This window comes from Sinocyclocheilus rhinocerous, unplaced genomic scaffold, assembly GCF_001515625.1.
Source record: "Sinocyclocheilus rhinocerous isolate Xijiao unplaced genomic scaffold, SAMN03320098_v1.1 scaffold273, whole genome shotgun sequence".
NCBI lineage: Eukaryota > Metazoa > Chordata > Actinopteri > Cypriniformes > Cyprinidae > Sinocyclocheilus > Sinocyclocheilus rhinocerous.
In genome coordinates, this window is record NW_015656360.1 from 2,796,333 (window position 1) to 2,817,542 (window position 21,210).

Consider the following 21,210-nt stretch of genomic DNA (forward strand, 5'->3'; position numbering starts at 1 on the left):
AAAGTTTATCATTTGCACATGTTTTGTCTTGCCAATTTACACATTCAAGCAATTTAAACTCGCGCGCTGATTTCTGTGCACCCACCCGCCACACGAGAAGCGCACACACACAGAGAGAGAGACACAGCGTGAACAGCGAATTGATTCCTCTTTTACATGCACACAAAGTTATGATACAATACCCGTTTTGGCAAGTATTCTAGTAAAAACAGTCAGTTATGTCTTAAGTGAATGTAAACAGCTAAGAAAAAACCCTGATGTGCGTCAGTATTAGGTCCGTGCATTTGGTCTTAAAGAGACAGCAGCCAATAAATACCTGCTTCTGCTAATCAAATAACACCACAGATCTAACGAAGGTTAATCTGTATTTAACTTGTGCAGTGAGCACTATTGTGTTATTTTACACTTAGTTATTACATTTCTGTACCTGAATACTACTGTTACTGACTTTATTTGTAACTGTGTTATGTAGTATTCATCAATGCTTGTAATTTGTGTAGTTGTTCTTGTTTTATTACTAACTTTATTAGTTAAGCTAGTATTTTGTGCTGTGGTATAGAAGTACTTAAAGTAAGCTTTCACAAATTTATTTTTTTTGCTCATCCGAAAAATGATCCAATCTGTGACTCAAAATCCGTAATATGATCCGAACCGTGAGTTTTGTGATCCGTTGCACCACTATTTTTAACATCAGTATTTTTAGAAAACAAGGAGACTAACCACCATTTAAAGCAAATGTAAAATGTGCTGAAGTATCAGGTCAAAGCACAAGCAATTATTTCGAATTATTTTATTATTTACATTTATCATACACTTCTGGGTCATTCGGTGTCAAATCAACCAAAATTATGAAACTTCCCTGGCTCAAATTTTTGATTTTGTTAATATTTTTTCTGTAGAAAGACAAGCATAAATAGTAGTGAAAGCCAAAATATTAAATGTCACAGATATTTATATTTATTGAGTAATCCACTATTTTGTAGAGGGGGGTCAAAACGACAATTTTCACCTGAGATTTGGAGCCAATTTACAGGGGTATAAAAATGACTTTAAAAAGCTGGCAGCATCATTATTTTATTTTTATACAGAGATTGGTAGCTCTATTAGTCAAATCTGTTGACTTCAGCAATCTTTGTTTCATTATATGCAAACAGCGACCGTTCAAAAATGGCAAAAAACATTTATTGTGCTTTTTGCCTCAAGTTTGCTTGCCTGTAACTCAAGAAGTATTAAAGATATCTTAATATCCTTTTAGATTCTGGTTCTTAACCAACTTTCCTTTTGGTATCTTCATTTTAAAGGCCCTCGATGATTCAATCCCAGAGATATGAAGATCTCAATGCAGCTCCATGAGTAAACTGGACAATTGTACACATTTTCAGTGGTCAAAAACCAAATGTGGGTCATTTTGCATACAGCTGATTTTTTCTTTTTTCTTTTAACCCTTTAACTGTCACCCGTCCCCTCTGTGGGATGCCTAAGTTTACTTCACTATATTACAATTAAATCCTAATCTAATCATGACAAACTATATATCGTTGGAAAGTAGGGCTGTGCGAGGAGTTCTGACCTTTGTCAAAAAAAGTCTTCTTTGTTGCCGTTTTTTCTATCACACTTTAGAAATCATCAGAAATTACATATCAATTGAAAATTTAATTCTCAAAATTCATTCTTTGAAACCCATTTTAAAATCAAACATTGCATTACCGTGAAAATGGTACATCAATATCATGTTACAAAATGTTTTCGTTCATTAATTATAGAAATTTAAGTTTGGATCATGCACTTTCATGTCTATGTTCAAAAATGTGAGTGACAGTTAAGGGGCTAAAAAGGAATATCTGAAGAGCAAATAATGTTGAAACTAGAAATGTATCTTGTGATTTTCTATCAACACAGCTGCATTGAGCGTACCTGAGTGCCATGAATAATCTTTTTTCGGTAACACTTTACAATAAGGTTCATTAGTTAACATTAGTTAACTATTTCAGTTAACACGAACTAAGAATGAACAATACTTCTACAGCATTTACTAATCTTAGTTAATGTTAATTCCAACATTTACTAATGCATTATTAAAATCAAAAGTTGTGCTTATTAACATTATATTAACATTAGTTAATGTACTGTGAATTAACATGAACTAACATTAACAAAGATTAATAAATACTGTAATAAATGTATTGTTCATTGTTTGTTCATGTTAGTTAATACATTAACATTAACTAATGGAACCTTATTCAATATATTTTAATATCTTTCTAGATTCTCATTCTTAATAAACTTTCCTATTGAAATTTAAGATATCTTTAACACTTCTTGAATTATAAACTTGAACTTGTATACTTAGGGAAATTTTTTTGGGGGGCACTCAGAGAGGTGTGTTCCATTCCATTGTTTTGATAAGAGGGAAACAAGATACATTTCAGTATTATTTGTGAAAGTGTGAAAGTGAAAGTGAAGTGACATGTGGCCAAGTATGGTGACCCATACTCGGAATTAGTGCTCTGCATTTATCCCATCCAAAGTGCACACACACAGCAGTGAACACACACACACTGTGAACACACACCCGGAGCAGTGGGCAGCCATTTTTTGCTGCGGCGCCCGGGGAGCAGTTGGTTACGAGTCCGACTCTCTAACCATTAGGCCACGACTTCCCCATAACCAAATTTGTTCTTCAGACATTCCTCTTTAAACACAATAACTATCAGCTGTTTAAATTTTAAAATGTTACCTACATTGATTGCTACCAGCTATTAACCATTGAAAATGGGTAAAATTTAAAATTTTTGGACAAAATGTTTGAAAAAAGTATCAGCTGTATGCAAAGTGATTTGGTTTTTGACCACTGAAACCGTGAACAATTTACCAGTTTACTCATGGAGCTGCATTGAGATCTCCATATCTCTGGGACTGAATCATCGAGGGCCTTTAAAATAAAAATACCAAAAGGAAAGTTTGTTAAGAACCAGAAAAAAAAATGTTGTGAGTGTGTGTGTGTGTGTCTAAGTGCATCTTCAGCTGCTTCTTTAAAGATGTGATGTCTGACAAAATTCAAATCAAATTCAAACAAAATTCAAACCAAATAGGAATAACATCTGTGCAAAGTACCAAAGTCAAATGCAGATGCATTCTTTACACGTTTTTCCATGTATTCACAGTTTTGAACAACTATCATGCAATATCATTATACTGTTAACTATATACTGTTATAAAAACCATATCACCAGGTCACTGTTGACTCTTACCACTAGGCTATATTATCAAATTCATGAATTCCGCAGATATGCATTGCTAAGTGTGTAGGGAGAAGTGAATACTACACAGGGACACTGTGAATTGGAACGCATCTCCAGTTACCTCTAAGATGCGCACATCCTCCTCCTCTTCATCATCCTTGACCACGACAGGGACATTTGGTACGAATTTGACAGGTTCGTCATCAGACTCCGACGATGAGGATATGGTTATGTAGGACGTCTTCGTCCTAACTCTTTTAGCTAACAAAATAACACAACAAAAGGGTTATGACATGCAGAATACCACTATTACTTACAATAAAGATGAAAGTAACGCCAAAATAAAGGCTTGGTGTCAATACCTCGACTGCGATGGGTGTTGAAACTAGCCAGGTGGATGACATCATCATCACTGGACACGTCAGCCATGATAAGACACACAGACTCCCTGAGTCGTCCACCGTCTCTCTCTCACACAAACACCCATGCACACACACAGGAACCTGAAATGAGACAAGCATAGCCGCACATTAATACTCCACATGGTGAATTCATCATGCTTATGATATAAATACAGTCATAGTTCCTTCATGATGCACTTAGATTGGATGTATATGTGCTCCTAAGATTTCATTTCCCATTTCCCACGAAATGATGCAGTTTCCAAACAAGACTGACATTTTTAAAGCAGGCAAGTAAGACAGATTCATAACAACATTATATTCATGACCATTATTCAGCTTGAGTTCATGTACAACAAAAAAATGTAAAGTAAAAGAGTCAGAAGAGTTAATGACCTTTATGAATGAGTGCATTTATATTTAAAATGAGTGCTGTCAATAAGTATCTCTGTGTGCAGAGACTTAAGTGCGTTTTTTGTTTTGTTTATCTATGATGATTCAAATCAAACGCACCTATGACACCCAAACATGCTGTGTAAGTAGTCTGCCCACTAGGTTTTGAAACACAGCCCGTTAATTCCAGTAGATTGGCATAACAGACTAGCTGATCTCGCATAGTAATGCTTAGAAACCCTGTTGATGTTATGATCATTCGTTTTCCTTTCTGTTTTTACACATGTGGACATTGCCAGAGAAGTAAAATATAGAGTAAGATAGAAGAAACAAACAAATCTGTACTCGCTAAAGTTCCTAGCCAGGCTCAGCTAACGTTAGCTATTTGGCGTTAACCCCCCGCGCCAGCTGACATCAGTTAAACAAGGCAGATTTTCATTATCAGCCGGGTATTTCATCCCAACCTAATGGCGAGGACAAACGAACTCTAATAAGACTACAACGCACGAAGACTGCTTAATAAATTTGCACGTACCTCTCAGTCACAATATCCAGCACATCGAAAGCGTATGATCGCCGGATATCGAAACAAACGGCCAAAACAAGCCAGCGTGTGACATCAGACGCACATGCGTCTTGCTGTAGGCGGAACCACGGAGGGTCATGGGAGTTGTAGTTCTTTTCTGTTATTTATTTCTGGATGCCCTCTAGGTGTCTCTGTTTTCCTTTAATACAGTTTTACAATCACTTTGATGAAAATCTCGACGTAAATTTTCAAAACTCTAGATTCACCAACGATTATCAACTTGCATATTTTTCAACACTCCACACTCTTTTCCCAAGTGCTTGGATACAATACACAGAAAATGTGTTGATTGAAAGTCATCACAACTTAACATCAAATTATTACCATTCAAAATGCAATTCACAAATTACATCTGAGGTGAATGTCTAATCATTTCATTACAATGATCTTACTATCATTTGAAATAACTGATAAGGGTAAGTAGCCTGACTGTTGAATTATTCTTAATTCATTGTTTTATGAAAACTGACAGACAATTCCATGTTTAGACCTAATGAAAGTTTCAGGATAATAAGATCCATTGACACTAATTGCGTTGAAACATTTGGACTACATGATATATGGATATAACATTTCAACATTATTCTTTTCCAGACACTGTTTCTATGGTCCCATGTAGCCTACCACCTTTCTGGGTTTCCAGATTCGACATAGCTGTATGTGTAAAAGCCCATGTAATGTGAACCTGTATCCAAATCCACAAGTTGGTGAAAATAAAACTGTACTGTACTGTATTTATTTATTTATTTAGCTATATTCTACATGAATATTAGCGAACTTGTCTTCCATATAATGTTTATGGCGATTTGCAGACAAATCCTTGCCATTATCTTTCTCTCTAGATACACAGACAGACAGACAGACAGATAGATCCAAGTCACATCCAAGTCAAACAAAGTCACCATCCTTAACTTTATTTCATGAAAATGGAAAATATGCTGGCTCTGCAGAGATGAACAGTGGGCAATTATGCTCAGACTCCCTTCGGATGCAACAGGCTCTCCTGCAAAAGGTGATGACTAAAATGATGAAGACATTTGAAAGTAAAGTGTAAGTTGAAATGCATGCATCAGATGGCCATCCTCATTAAAAACATTTTGTGTTCCAGAATGAATGCTTCATCTGCAAATGACTATACAAACATGTCAGCTATTCATAAAAATTCTCATAAATGCTGGTTTCACCCAGTCAGTCGTCAGTCAAGTTCAGACATTACCCGCATCATAGCAGGAGAATCTATTGATATGTCAATCATTAAAATCGTACCCCTGCAATTATGACTGCCATGCTACCAAAGTAGTAGCCAACTGCCAACAGATGTATTAGCTAACAGATGGGATCTCCTAAATCAGACTTTCATCAAAATAAGAAATAATAGATTTCCTCTAGTGCACTAGAGTTTTTCTGTCCATTCATATAATGATTAAAAGAGTTTGTGAATGTTCACGTGAAGTACAAAATGAGAACACCAACAAAGTTTTGCTGTTTAAAAGAGATTTCTGAATCTGATGATTCAAACGTGTTAACATCTGTTAACAGAGAACATTTTTAGGTCTGGCTCACCGCAGTGATAGTATATGGGATTGCAAAACCTGATATGAAATCCAAATAAATTAATTAATTAATTAACCCACCACCAATAAATGATTAAATATATACTTTTAAGCGTAAGTTTATAATTTTTTTATTTATTTGTTTTGTTAAAATGTATATATTTTTGAATATAACTCCAACAGTTTATGCAATTTCCTGTATCTGTCATGTAATTATTATTTATTAAATTATTAACATATAATAATTATAAATATAAAAAGATCTCTTCATGAAATATCAGTATTGTAGGATTTTTTAAATTAAATTTACAGATGTCTCTCTTGCATTCTAGAAATTTTTATACTTTCATAAAAGGTTTATTATCTTTTTCGTGAAAATGTTTTATACAATACATACAAATCTTTGAGACTTTTGCAGTCATTTATACTTTTTCCTTCTGCTCCAAATGTAACTGAAAGTATTTCTGTGGGAAATATATTGCTTGGTATGAGATATAAATTGTTTACAAGAAAGCATAGCTTCCCTGAACAGTAGCCATGACATTTATTACTCCATTGCACAACTGAAGGAGTGTCAAGAATAAGTCCTAAAAGCATTGACCAGGATAACAGTAGCCAGATAGATGGTTTCAATTATTCAGCATAAAGCAGAACAGCCAGTACATCGTGAGCATGTGAACAAATCTAGACAGAGTAAGTGTTTGGCTTCAATACCACTGGACCACTTAGATAATTTAAAAATGATTGAGAAGAACAGCTTAGTAAAGTCCAGTGTGTATCCAAGAGACTATTGGATGTTTAACAATGCACTGACGTGTTTATGGAAAACAGCCTGAAGTGACACTGTGCATATGTTTGGTGGTGGTGTGACTGTGTATTAGCTGCTCACTGTTCAGCACTGAAGCAAACTTAACTCTGCAGTCAAGCCATGAATACAATGCCTCATTCACTGCTATGGAAATTCTTGACTATGTCGCCAAATTTATTTTCACTAACAAGGAGAAGGTAAACATAAGAGGAAGCAATGCCCTATTTTTACGTTTTATTTTTACAACCATAAAATAACTTATTTTGAAATAAATCTAAAATGTAACATTCCCTAATTATTCTTTTTAGGGGGACATTTTGCAAACCTAGGACAAAGGATGATTATATTTCTGTTAAGAAAGCTTTCCTGGCTAACCAAAATATAAAAATGTATGTTTTGGAATGTTTTTTTTTTTTTAGATTCAAACGTAAAATATACAGTAGAAATACGTCCAAACCACGAAAGGGATGGTGGAGAGGTACAGCAGATCCGCCAGAGCCAAGTTCACAATGTACACATACATCGACCCAGTTACGCGCACAGAGGTGTTCATGATGATCAAAGTGTAAATGTTTCCAATTACTCCAACCAAACACATGATGGTCAAAATTGTGCCGAGTATGGATGTTATTAGTATATCGTATGAAGACGCGGGCGCGTGCTCGTCGGGTCCTGTTATTGTTGGTGAGATGTTGGCAAATGCAGCCGTGATATTCACCTGAATCCTCACACCAAGTGGATCATCTGATTCCATTTTAAAAAGCGTCACTTCATTTCTTGGTGAAGTTCATTTTAACAACTGTTAAGAGCAGCAAAATGTGCGTCAAAAATCAGAGTTACCTGAAATTTCCATTATCCAAAATATGGCTATTAACTTACCAATATATGCATTACTTCTAATGTATTTCCAGGTGACGCTCTAAAAACGTACATACATTGTAAATCGGTGTAAATAAACAAAAACAAATGTGCGCAAAATGAGCCGCGTTCTCATCGTCTGCGCGTAAAACTTCCAAGACGGCAGGTCCAGTTGATGTAATATTGTCGTAGCCCCGCGGTCGTGGGTGGGATTTATGACAATCACTCGGGTCTAGTACGTACTGCATCACATATAGAACAATAAAGGATTTTAGCTTTTTGAATGCGCACTGCGCGCGTTTCACCGAATGCTTCAGTTACTTCTGTTTGTTTTGAAGTATCAGCAAGGAATTGGCAAGAAATCTTGCACTTATGAATAAAAGAAACAAATAAAGTTATTACAAAGTTTATCATTACAATTACAAAAAAATAATTGAATTGAATTTTTTATTAAAATTACTACACGTCATATATAAAAGTGAGTTAAATTCAAAATATGAATTTTATAAAATTTAAAACATTATTACTTTGCATACTTTTACATTAGAAAACGTTTACATTAGCCTATTATAAAATATTTGTTTCCGTCTACTATACAACTTACAATACAATAATTTCTGTTGTTTAGAATTTTCAGTAATTAATTTTAAAGTGGATTAAAGTGTTTTTCAAACTTTTGGTACCACTTTGATTTTACTTAAGGCAGCAGTTAAACTTATGTTTTCAATCATATTCAGTCAAATTGATCTGAAATATGTGAGTGCAGATGTCCATCATAACCTTTAAAGGATTTTAAAAGTAAAGCTGTAAATACTGAGGTCAAATGTACATTATTAATTTCAGTAACACTGTGCAGATTACCTTTATTTGTTTTTGCTGCTTATATTTCAAAGTTTTTCCAAATGTATAAAAACAGCTCAAGTTTGACAATACTGAGATCTAGGTTTATCAAAATAACATTTTGTTGTAAATCAAATCAAATCAAATTAAATCAAATCAAAATGTATTTATAAAGCCCCTTCAAAACACAGAGTGTACCAAAGTGCTTACAATTTCAAAGAAATTAGATAAAACATAATAAAATGCAAAGAAAGAGATAATTTAAAAAATCAAGAAAGAAAATAAAAAAAATAAAATGAAATAAAAATAAACTAATATGAATGCATCTAGATTATTTCAAAATAATGCATATAATCAATAGTCCTCACAAAGTAGCAAGGGCCTCATCAAACAAATATATCTTAAGATGAGTTTTAAACATGTTTACAGAGGTAGACAATCTGACAGATATTGGTAAATCATTCCACAACTTTGGGGCAGCAACTGAGAAAGCACAATCTCCTTTGCCTTTTAAACGTGGACGGTTGGGAGCAGTTGGTCTTGGGATCTCAGAGATCTCTGTGAACAATGACAATTTATGAGCTCAGAAACATATTTTGGTGCCAGTCCGTGTAGGGCTTTAAAAGTACAGAGTTACCTGAAAATTTCCATTATCCAATACATGGCTATTAACTTACCAATATATACATTACTTCTAATGTATTTCCAGGTGACGCTCTAAAAACGTACATACATAGTAAATCAGTAAAGCACCTTATATTTTATCCTAAAATGAACAGGTAGCCAGTGTACAGAGGCCAGAATAGGGGATATATGATCCCTCTTTCTTGTGTTTGTCAGCAACCTTGCTGCAGCATTTTGTACACTCTGAAGACGTCAAAGCAAAGACTGACTTACACCCAGGTACAAAGCATTACAATAGTCAAGACGTGAAGAAATAAAAGCATGAATTACTTTCTCCAGATCACTGAAAGATGAGAGAGATTTGAGTTTAGCGATATTTCACAGTTGAAAGAAACTATTCTTCACCACTGAATTGATTTGTCTGTCAAACTTTAACTCTGTGTCAAAAATAAAACCCAAATTCTTAACGTAAGTATGCAGATTGGATGACAAAGGACCTAGACTATATTTTTTGCACAGTTATAGGGCCAAATATAATAATGAAGAAAGTTAATTCATCCAGCATTTTAGTTCTTTTAGAAATTCAAAGATTGATTTAACACATATATCATCTCCAGACTTTATCGGCAAATACATCTGGGTGTTGTCAGCATAACAGTGGTATGAAATACTATATTTCTTAAAAATAGAACCAAGAGGAAGCATATAGAGTATAATCAATAATAATGTATAATAAAAATAACATTGGTCCCAGAATGGAACCTTGAGGGACCCCACAGATAATAGAAGCTATTGATGATGAAAAGTTTACAATTTTAACAGAAAAGGTTCTATTTTGAAGATAAAACCAACTTATGCCAGTTCCTTGGATGCCCACATGTTGCTTTAAACGTTCAATTAGGATGGTATGGTCAATTGTATCAAATGCTGGGCTAAGATCCAGCAGAACTTTAGGCAGCATTGCTACCAGAGTCAGTTTTTAATAAAAGGTCATTAGCTACCCTAAGAAGAGCTGATTCTGTGCTATAACCTGATCTAAAACCAGATTAAAATTGATCAAAAACCTAATTTTTTTGTTAAAAACGAAGTAAGCTGACTAAAAATAATCTTTTCTCAAATTTTAGATAAAAATGGTAGCTTAGATATTGGCCGAAAATTATTTAGATCTGCAAGACCTAGACCAGGCTTTTTAAGAAGGGGCTGGACAACCGCATACTTAAGGCTTGAAGGAACACAACCACTTGTCAGACTGCAGTTTATAATAGAAAGGATTCTTGGTCCAATAGCTTGACATACAGCTTGGGGGGGAAGAACATCACTTGTAATAAATATTTTCAGATTTTTAAAACATTTAAAATGGCTTTGCATATGGGAAATGTTAATACAAAAATGTTGATGGATCTCTCAGATAATTATATTTCCATTACAATAAATAGGTTAGTAAATATCTGGCAGTGAATATGATTTGTGCTGGTCTAAATTAAATTATAAGAACAGCAGAGTGAATTGAGCCAGTGTCAGCAGATGGTGAAAAACTAATTGGCCTTGATTCTCACTCCAGTTTCTGTCAGTAAGTGTACAGAAATAGCCTGGCACCATCAGTGTTGAGTGATTACTGGATGAAGACCTGTAATTTCTGCACAATTATCAACTCTTCTGGAGTGCTGACCATCTGAATTTATGTGCATGGATACAAAATTATATCATCAGGGAGCAGACGGCTCATTTGTCCATTACGCCAATAATAAGCACCGAAAATTATTTAGATCTGCAAGACCAAGACCTAATGCCCTTTATACCCTTCAGATCTCATCTTTCTGCAAAATGCATCAAGACTGAAACATTATTAAAAGACTTTTTTCAGGATTCAATTTTTGTTTTTGATTATATGTTATGTTTATGCCTTTTCAGTAGATGCTGTTTGGATGCTGAAAGAAAAAAAAGACAGACATTTCATTTACTGGAAAACACACTCATTGAAATGAAATGCAGCTGTAAGGGGTTCAAAGACGCTTCAACACATCATGAAAGCTCTGGATCTTTTCAAATGCAGAAATGCATTTCATTAGGAGACAAATGTGTCCTCTTTGAGTCCATTTGTCAAAGCATTTTTTCTGCACTGAAGTTATTTCAAAGAGACTGCTCATTAGGCTTCAGTTGTACAGGAAGCGTATTATATCAAATATAAAACATATAGGTGGATTCAAATAAAATAATTTTTCTGCAATAAAGGTTGTAGAATTATTAGTAACAATAAAGACAACCAATGTTAAACAAACTCACTGCTTTTATCTGGATGAATAAATCTTGCTTCATTTGCGAATGCTGCATTTTTGTCGTAGACTGTATTCCAGTGGTTGATATACAGTATCTCCTAATTCACCTTCTGTGTCCTTCATGGTTCTGGCAAGGTGACAGCAACAGAAGGAGACATTTCTACTGCTCTCCAAACGTCTCCTTACTGAACTTTATACTTCTATGAGACAATATTGAGCACAACAACCAATGCAGTGCAGAATGCCAGCATTATTAACAAAGTTAGAGATATAATATAAGACGAATCTTATTACCCCAGTTTAAGATAAATGTGTGCTATAATAATTAGCTTAAAGGTAGAGAATATACAAAACTCACTGCTGATAAATTATTTAAAAAATATATATAACAAATAGCTATAATAAGATATAATATATAGATTTTTAAAAAATGCTAATATATAATAATATTTCTAATATAATGCTAATATATATTCACAAATAATTTCCCTCCATGGCATTTTAGATATATTAAAAAAAACTTTGTTTACCAAAATGATAAATCTATCTGAAAATCATATAAAAGTTGTTAATTTACAAATAATGCAGAGAATTAAAAAAATATGGTTCGGGTTTGATAACAAAAGCCTGGATAACAAAATAATATAAAGTATGAGATAAAAACATTTGCAAGGATATAAATCAGATACATAAATCATTTATGTAGAAAGTTCTGCATAATCTACGAGAGGGAGTTCAGGTTTGATAACAAAAGCCAGGAGAATTTCTTCTGCCTATTGTCTATTACTGTGACAGCTTTTGATCTGTTTGTGCTGGAAGGAATCTGAGACTGGATGCCATGCACTCTGTGATGCTCTCAGCCAAAATGCTGGGGCAAATTTACTGCAACGTTTTCACTGAGAGAAACTGTTTGAAAGAGCAGTGGTATATAACAGATCTTACTATAAATATGATAGCCGATAAAGCGACTGACTCCAACTGCACAAAACAGAGAAATATCCAGACGTACATCAGTGACAGCTCAGTGTCTGAGCAGGAACGCATCCCTGCCAGGTTACATACAAATGTGGCATTCACTTCCCTTACATTCTGAGAACTGTGAATTCATTTGTGCTGTGAATACCAGCGAAAAGGTAGCTATCATTACTGATATACATCAGATTTAAAGTTGAATAAAGACTTAAAGTGATTAACAATATAATATAATATAATATAATATAATATAATATAAAGATTGACTTGTTACTCATTATTTCGGTCTTTGCATAAGCAATTTTATTTAAAGAGCATGTATGAGATAAAAAAAAAAGTGGTAGCATGAAGTCAAAGGAAAATCATTTATGTAGCAAGTTCTTTATATGGTTGATTGTACACTAAAAAATTATGGGATTTTTTTTTTTTAACCCAAATGCTGGGTTTAGCATTTTATATAATATTTTCACCCAGATGCTGGGTAGTTTTTCTGTAACTCAGCTGCTGGGTCATTTTTTACTGTAATTTTTACTGTTTTTACAGTTTACTGATACCAGTTTTCTTCCCGCAGATTCCCATTGGACAGATTTTAGAGTGCATTTTTATTATTTAAAATGAAAAACCTTCAATATCAGGTTGAATGCCCCAGCCCTATGACAAAAAAAAAAAAAAAACAGCAAATGGGTTAATGTATAAAACCCAACAAGCTGGGTCAAAATTACCCAGCATGTGTTCTGTCCAATATTTACTCAGCGCTGGGTTGCCAAGTAACCCAGAAATAGTTGTTTTTAATTCAGCATTTTTTAGAGTGTAAAATATTGTAAAATATTACTTCCAACCTGGGGCCGGTGGAAATAAACTGCTTACACTAGTCTTACAAATGTTGTCATCCATTTTTTTCCTTCAAGAGTGTAACTTTTTTAAAGTCAGTTACAAAAAGGGGCATGTAGCAAGCCAGTCAGCCATTTTTTTGTGGTTTAAGATGTATTAATGGTTGTGTAAATTATTAATTAAATATTTAAGGACCAAAACAAAAATCAAAACCACAAAAAATGGTTCTGTCCAATATTTACTCAGCGCTGGGTTGCCAAGTAACCCAGAAATAGTTGTTTTAATTCAGCATTTTTTAGAGTGTAAAATATTGTAAAATATTACTTCCAACCTGGGGCCGGTGGAAATAAACTGCTTACACTATCTTACAAATGTTGTCATCCATTTTTTTCCTTCAAGAGTGTAACTTTTTTAAAGTCAGTTACAAAAAGGGGCATGTAGCAAGCCAGTCAGCCATTTTTTTGTGGTTTAAGATGTATTAATGGTTGTGTAAATTATTAATTAAATATTTAAGGACCAAAACAAAAATCAAAACCACAAAAAATGAGTGGCTTAGTGGCTCTCAAGCTCCAAAAAAGACACACATACATGCAAAAAAATTAATAAATAAAAAATAAAATAAATAATAATAATGACAACAACAACAATAATAATAATAATAAATAAATACATTAAAAATAATAATATAAAAAAATAACATAAAAATAGTTTTCACTTGTATCCAGGTCTTTTAAAACCATACAAAAGCTTTGTGTGAGAGAGCTCATGCTTGACATCTCAGGTCACCATTCAAGTTCATTGTATGGAGAAGAGCTGCTTGGTTAATTATGTTCTTTTGTGTTGTAAAGAAGAAAGTAAGTCATACTGGGTTGGAATGACATGATGGTGAGTAAATAATAGTAGAAATTTAAAAAATTCCTCCCAAAATCCCTCAAGATGTCTGTTAATAGCATTCAGAAGGCTCTTTTGTAACCCACAAGGAATTATTTACAGGAAAGTATTCAATTGACGTTTATTTGTATAGGGCTTTTCACCATACAAATCGTTGCAAACCAGCTTCACAGAAAATTCAAGTTTCTACATTACATTTTATCAGTGGTCAGTTTATCAGTTTATCAGTGGTGGTGATGTCAAGGTGAAGTATGACGCACTGCACTGTATTTGATCTTCTCTTACCTATCAAAACTCATTTGAGCTCCTAAAAAGTGAAAAGGTTAGACTGTATTGATGATCTCTCATCTTCTTATGTTGTCTGAACCCCTGAGGTCAGACTTCACGGTTCCTTCGCCAAACCAAAGATCTGGTCTTCATCATCCTGACAGCTCCAGCAGATCTTCATTGATTTCCTTACAGATAGAGGAGCAACTCATTTTCTTAAAGGGGTCCTATTATGCTTTTTCACTTTTTTCAACTGTAGTTAGTCTGTAATGTTGCTGTTTGAGCATAAAAAAGATCTGCAAAGTTACAAAGCTCAAAGTCCACTTCAAAAGGAGATACTTTTCAAAAACTACAACGAACGACTTGTTTGGACTACAACACATATTTTCTGGGATTTGTGATATCACAAAGATCGACGAATGGGATGAGACCGGGTTGAGCTGCACTACAGAAGGCAACGAGTTTAATCACTATGTAGGAGACACGCTAGCTTTCCCAAGGCAGACGAACTCAAATTGATTTGATGTTGACGCAATATTTACACTGAAGCTCGCAGCAGGCGGCTATGGTAAGGGGCGTAACATTTGCCAGCCAGTGTCCTGCAGTGTCTGCGTCTCTCTTCTGAAGGTGAGAGTGTTTTTTTTTGTTATTGTCTGGCCCAGCTAACCAATCACAGCACATTTCGTATTTCAGAAGGCGGGCCTTCATTTGATACAGTAACTATTCGAGCCATTCATGCCAGACTGGGGAGAGAGGTGTTGTAATAATGTAAAATATGTGAAAATTTTATATTTTTATATTGCTCCATTTTTTTTATGTAATATCTACACATTTATTATTTTGACACTGCTGTTCACAGTAAATCTATATAAAAGGCCATAAATTGAAAATGCCCACATGGGGCCAGTTGCTTTGATTCTGTTTAAAGTCAACAATCTGAATGTAATTCTAAACCAGTCCTGCAGACGCCTTGGACACAAGTGCTTGTGCTCACAGTTGCTAAAGGACATTATGTTCGGAGTCACCTGTTCCTTCATTATTTTTGTAGGCAAATAAAACAAAACTGTGCATAATTATGAGGGTCAGTCTGGAGTATAGTAGTAGTTACCCCGAAAATGAATATTTGTTAAAAATTTACTCACCCCCTGGCCTTCCAAGACGTAAAACAGATATTCTCTGCAGTGAATGGGTGCCGTCAGTTCAAACAGCTGATAAAAACATCACAATAATCCACAATTAATCCAAACGACTCGAGTCAGCCAATTAATGTCTGGAAGCAAAAAGCTGTGTTTGTAAGAAACTCAAACCATTGCTTCCATCTAAAATACGAGTCTTCTATCATAATATTGCTTTCTCCAGTGAAAAAGTTTTGATGTGAGAGGACAACAGGGCGGTTAAACGTCTTGACGGATCCATTTCTTTACAAACGCATAGCTTTTCACTTCAAGACATTAACTGACGGACTGGATTATTGTGATGTTTTTATCAGCTATTTGGACTCTCATTCTGACGGCACCCATTCACTGCAGAGGATCCATTGGTGAGAAAGTGATGTAATGCTAAATTTCTCCAAATCTGTTCTGATGAAGAAACAAACTCATCTACATCTTGGATAGCCTGAGGGCGAGTACATTTTCATTTTTGGGTGAACTATTCCTTTAACATTCATTACTAAATAAAATTCACAATATATGTGCAAACAAAGACAAAGAAAAGAGCAAGAAGAAATGGACTGCAATTTAGTTTCTTTAATATAATCTTATTTACACTGAATTTGTTTCAGAAATGTTTAGTACATAGTAAGTTACATTACTCTTGCATCGAATAAACAATGACACTCAGGACCTAATAATTGTACAATGTGATGATACTGGTCACATCACATTACAAAAAGGTTTTTCCTTAGAGAAATATGAAAACAACTGTAACTTCAGGCAAAGTCCATACTCATCTTCAAGCTCACTAGCCATTCCCACAATTACACAACATTAAACGTCACCTCTTTTGTCTTTTATGCCAGTTTAAAAATGGTTCACCACTCTAGGCATTCACGGTCTTTTGGAAAAACTGAAAATTTATTTTTGCACACTTGTCAAAGACACAAATTCTGACCGATCCAATACACATTAAGTGAGGAAAGAGACATTTTAAGACAGAACCAAGAATATAAAGGTGATGGATTTTATTGCATATATCACAAATATGAACATGACCACCGGGGCCCAGCCTACATCACTTGCTAACTCCATCCAGGTCAAAGGTCAGGTGAACCCGTCCTCTTAACGTCCTGAAGAATCAGCAGCAGGTTTAAATACTTTGATTCATTCATAAAATAAAAGAGATTAGTGTACAGCTTTCACAAGAACTCGGCCTTCTCTGAAAACTATGGAATAATGGTAATAGCAGCAATACTTAAAAGGACATTACATGGTAATAAATAATTGGTTTCAAAAAAAAAAAAAAAAAAGAGGAAAAAAAAAAAAAAGGGGTTGAATAAAAATATGAACATGACCACCGGGGCCCAGCCTACATCACTTGCTAACTCCATCCAGGTCAAAGGTCAGGTGAACCCGTCCTCTTAACGTCCTGAAGAATCAGCAGCAGGTTTAAATACTTTGATTCATTCATAAAATAAAAGAGATTAGTGTACAGCTTTCACAAGAACTCGGCCTTCTCTGAAAACTATGGAATAATGGTAATAGCAGCAATACTTAAAAGGACATTACATGGTAATAAATAATTGGTTTCAAAAAAAAAAAAAAAAGAGGAAAAAAAGACAAAAGTGGTTGAATAAACACTATGAGGTTGGCTCATCCTTTAAATTTACAAAGAATAATCTGGTGCCATGCACGTCAAGCACTACATAATGAAATCCAAGACACTCCCCTGCTCTTTCACCACACCGAAACCTGGACCAAACCCCACTCCATCAGAGTCTGCAGATGTACCGCCACAGCTAAAAGGAGCCGAAGGGCATCAACATTCGCCTACAGGGGAATAAACGCTCCATGACGGGTGATTGTACACGTACCAGCGAAAGTGCTGAATGTTACTCGAAGCAGTGGTTTAAAAGAAAAAGACACACAAATAACAGTCTAGAGCTGAATTTCATGGTACGTTACGTTAAAATGGTTACCATATGATAATGGCTGGATTCATTAAAGAGATTAATGGGGTCCATCAAAATTAAGGACAAAAAGAGCTTCTTCAAAACATTCAACATCCGTTTTCTTTGCAAAGCTACACTTAGGAATCCAGTTGAGGTGTGTTAACGGACACAATGGATCAGAATGTTTTTCCAGAAGGTGACAGAAGTTGACTTGCTTCAAAATCTGCAGATTAAAACACCATTCATTAAACATTACCTTTAAAAAATAGGCCTTTTGTTGACAACAGAGGAATGCTCACTGGATAAAAACAATGTTTAAAAAAAAGATTTTATGTAATGAAAATACTGGCTCGCTCTGGAAACTGCTGACTTTGCAAGGGCTTTGGGTCCTTCTCTAGACTGCACATGATCGTTGTGCTTCAGCTGAAGAACATTAACACATGGGCGCTGTGACATTCACAGTTTCCACAAGAGGATGATGACTCGCCGTTAAGCATGTTCTTGATCTTAGACAAAAAAAAAATTTTAGATTTCAAGCAATCGCGTTAATTTCTACAATGAGAACGCTGATGAGTACAGGAAATGGATACCACTGAAATGCCATCCTATAGCACTGAACAGGACGCAAGGAAATAAAGTCAATAAGTGGAGACGATACCGAACATTACAACGCAGACCAACCATGTCCCAAGATGCATTTGCTGTAGGTAAACTGGTTTAATGGTCACAGGCTCTGTGCATGTTAAAATAGTCCACCTAGACTAAAACGTGAGCTCTACTTCATGTAGACCACAGGCTCAGCGAGTCTCTACATACTGCAGCACAAACATACTCGCGTTACAGTCAGACGCTATCAACCCACCGCTTCAGTGACAAAGACAATACAAACTGGATTTCTGAGAGACAAAATAAACGTTGATCAGATTTCTCTGCAACTTATTGTGGTAATGGGAAAACAATTCCCGCATCCCGTTGTGAGGAATCATTAGTCTTTGAGAGTTTTGCCCTTGGGTGGTCGCTCCCCTCCGTTGCAGTTTCAGGCTGGCGGGTGATGCTAAAGTCTGTCAGGAGACACCAGTCCATCTGTCCTAGAGAAGGGGAGGGGGGTGAAAGGGATGGCTGGGGCTGTTTGGTGGGTTTGTGCCATTGCTGGCTGGCTGGACAGGGCACTTGCTCACTCCACTGCAAAGCCGCACGTCTCCTCCACGGCGGTCAGAAGCTTCTCGTAGAGCTTCTCGTATGACTCGTAAGGCGGGATGTCGATCCGGTTGAAGCTGAAGGAATAAGAAAGACGTCAGTATTTCAGAATTCATTCCATCAAACATTTGTATGGTTTAATATTTATAACATGACTTTAATTTCAGTAAAGCACCAAATAGTGTCATATGACAATCCATCGTCTCTTTGGACCATAGAAATAAAGAAGAAAATTAGAATAAAAATTTTTTTTTTTTACAACCGTGCCTTTAAGAAACACTCTTTTTCATGTGAAAAGATAGCAATTGAGTTTTCTGTAAGGTGACTGCAATATAATTTGTACTTTCTTGATCCTTCAATAACAGTGTCTTTGCATATATTCATCTGTGTGAAGTTCATAATGTTGGTTTTGCAGCTTAGTTTCAATAAATGCTTGTTCTAGGCTAGAAAGGAAAGTTTTGAGTGCTGAAGGTTACAGTATGGAAGTACGTACATACATTAGGGCGCACAGTTAGGGGTCTGTTTTTTTTTTATAATTTTGAAAGAAGTCTCTGATGCTCACCAAGGCTGCATTTATTTGATCACAAATACTGTAAAACAGTATTATTGTGAAATATTATTACTAAATATTATTTTATTTATATATATATATATATATATATATAGTTTTTCATATTTAAAAATGTGATTCTACGATGGCAAAGCTGAATTTTCAGCATCATTACTCCAGTCTTCCGTGTCACAAGATCCTTCAGAAACATTCTAGTATAATGATTAAGAAACATTTCTTCTTATTTTCAATGTTGAAAACAGTCTTTTGTTTCAAAAGATCAAGGAAAGTTTGATTCCTCATAACACGATCCCTTTAAAAGACAATAGTGTGTATTTTCATTACTTGAAAACCATAGGCTTTTATTATCTTAGGTTAAGACTAAATCTTACCATGTGTGGGCTTTGGGCAGGTTGTCTGTGTTGGCATCAATTAAATGAATAGTGAAGAGTCTTGGTCCTGCAGAACCTGTAGAACCTTACAAAGATACATTCTAGTTATCACTGTTCTCCAAATCATCACACTCAACAGAAGTGAGCATGAACACCCTATTTTAAAAAGACAATGAAATTCACAACTCATTTAGCTTTCATATTGTTAATAGTAAATCTGAATATTCAGCAGGATGTAATGTAGGGTTGAACTTGATAGTTTTGTTCGTACAGGGAATATTTGAAACATGTTAGGCTACAGCTTTATCAGTTAAAATGGATGAAGAAAAATCATTCAAATTATGAAAAGATCATTTTATAATGCGCATGTAATTTGTTTTTGCTTCAGAATTACATGCACTGATGAATTGTGCATAATAAGTTCAGGGACAATTAATAAATTCTGGTTTCATGTTGCCTTAAGTCAGGGAATTTCTAACTAGGGCTTAAGGCCAATACAAACTAAAAAGTGTCAGACTAGGAAGCTTAACATTGACAAGCACAATCAGGTGTGTTGAAAGTGCACATGGCTTATCCATTAGCCACCTTGCAGTGCTTTGAAGCCTTGTAGAGGGACGCGTGTGGAGCCTGTGACGAACTGTAGCAGTCTGCCTCTCCTCTCCTCGTCAAACGATTCAACCGCCTGCCAGAACCACTTCACTATGTTACTGTCAGCCACACAGTGCTTCAGCCGCGTGTTGGCCTTCCAGTCGTTCAGATCGATCTTGCCCAAACCACCGATGATCAGCTACAATGCAGAGAGAAACAAGCATTTCACCATTTCACCACATTTACTGATAGTAAGGAGAATAGAAAATGATGATGAGGGGGCAGGGAATGGCGTTTGATGGAGATACACTGCTCTTCCAGTTTGGGGTCAGTAAGATGTCAATAATGACAGTAAAGACATTTATGATGTCACGAAAGATTTCTATTCCAAATGAATGCTGTTATTTCCATTCATCAAAAACAATCCTTAAATTATTATGATTTCTACAAAAATATTAAAGGTGACATATCATGAAAATCTGACTTTTCCAGGTTTTAAGTGCTATAATCAGGTCCCTGGGGCATCTACCAACCAAGGAAACGTAAACAAGATAAACCCAGTAACTTTGTTTTGGTAAGCCTTTTTCTGCAAGCGTCTGAGAAAACGAGCGCGTTTGATTTTGCTCACTTGGTGACGTGGCAAAGGGATCTCATTATAATATTAACGCCCCTTAATCTGTAAGTTTACACCCACGGCACTATCATTTTGATTTTGCAAGCGACAACGGTGTACCAGCTCTAATGCCAATGGTGAAAGTTTGAGCAAAACATGCTAACTGTTCTGTGTCTGGCTGCACAGACGAGCACAGAACACTATTTACAGTCCCAGCCT

At 35.3% G+C, this 21,210-nt stretch overlaps 2 protein-coding genes across 6 annotated transcripts in view; both read right to left on the minus strand.

Moving 5' to 3' along the window:
- The window catches only part of rnf216 (ring finger protein 216), a 48,712-nt gene extending 44,064 nt beyond the window's left edge, over positions 1 to 4,648 (minus strand). For 2 of the 3 annotated variants that reach the window (XM_016527661.1, XM_016527660.1), the window contains exons 1-3: positions 4,572 to 4,648; positions 3,605 to 3,745; positions 3,364 to 3,503 (exon numbers count right to left, since the gene is read on the minus strand). In XM_016527661.1, the coding sequence (XP_016383147.1) occupies positions 3,364 to 3,503; positions 3,605 to 3,671 (207 nt within the window). In that variant the 5' untranslated portion in view covers positions 3,672 to 3,745; positions 4,572 to 4,648. Of the gene's footprint in view, positions 1 to 2,872; positions 2,933 to 3,363; positions 3,504 to 3,604; positions 3,746 to 4,571 lie in introns of all 3 variants that reach the window. The other variant, XM_016527659.1, reaches the window with a different exon arrangement.
- A 12,402-nt stretch (positions 4,649 to 17,050) lies between these two features.
- LOC107720062 (E3 ubiquitin-protein ligase SMURF1-like) overlaps positions 17,051 to 21,210 on the minus strand; it is a 48,783-nt gene continuing 44,623 nt past the window's right edge. For 2 of the 3 annotated variants that reach the window (XM_016527665.1, XM_016527662.1), the window contains 3 exons: positions 20,376 to 20,577; positions 19,791 to 19,875; positions 17,051 to 18,925 (listed from right to left, as the gene is read on the minus strand). In XM_016527665.1, coding sequence (XP_016383151.1) covers positions 18,826 to 18,925; positions 19,791 to 19,875; positions 20,376 to 20,577 — 387 coding nt within the window. In that variant the 3' untranslated portion in view covers positions 17,051 to 18,825. The remainder of the gene's footprint in view (positions 18,926 to 19,790; positions 19,876 to 20,375; positions 20,578 to 21,210) is intronic. The other variant, XM_016527663.1, reaches the window with a different exon arrangement.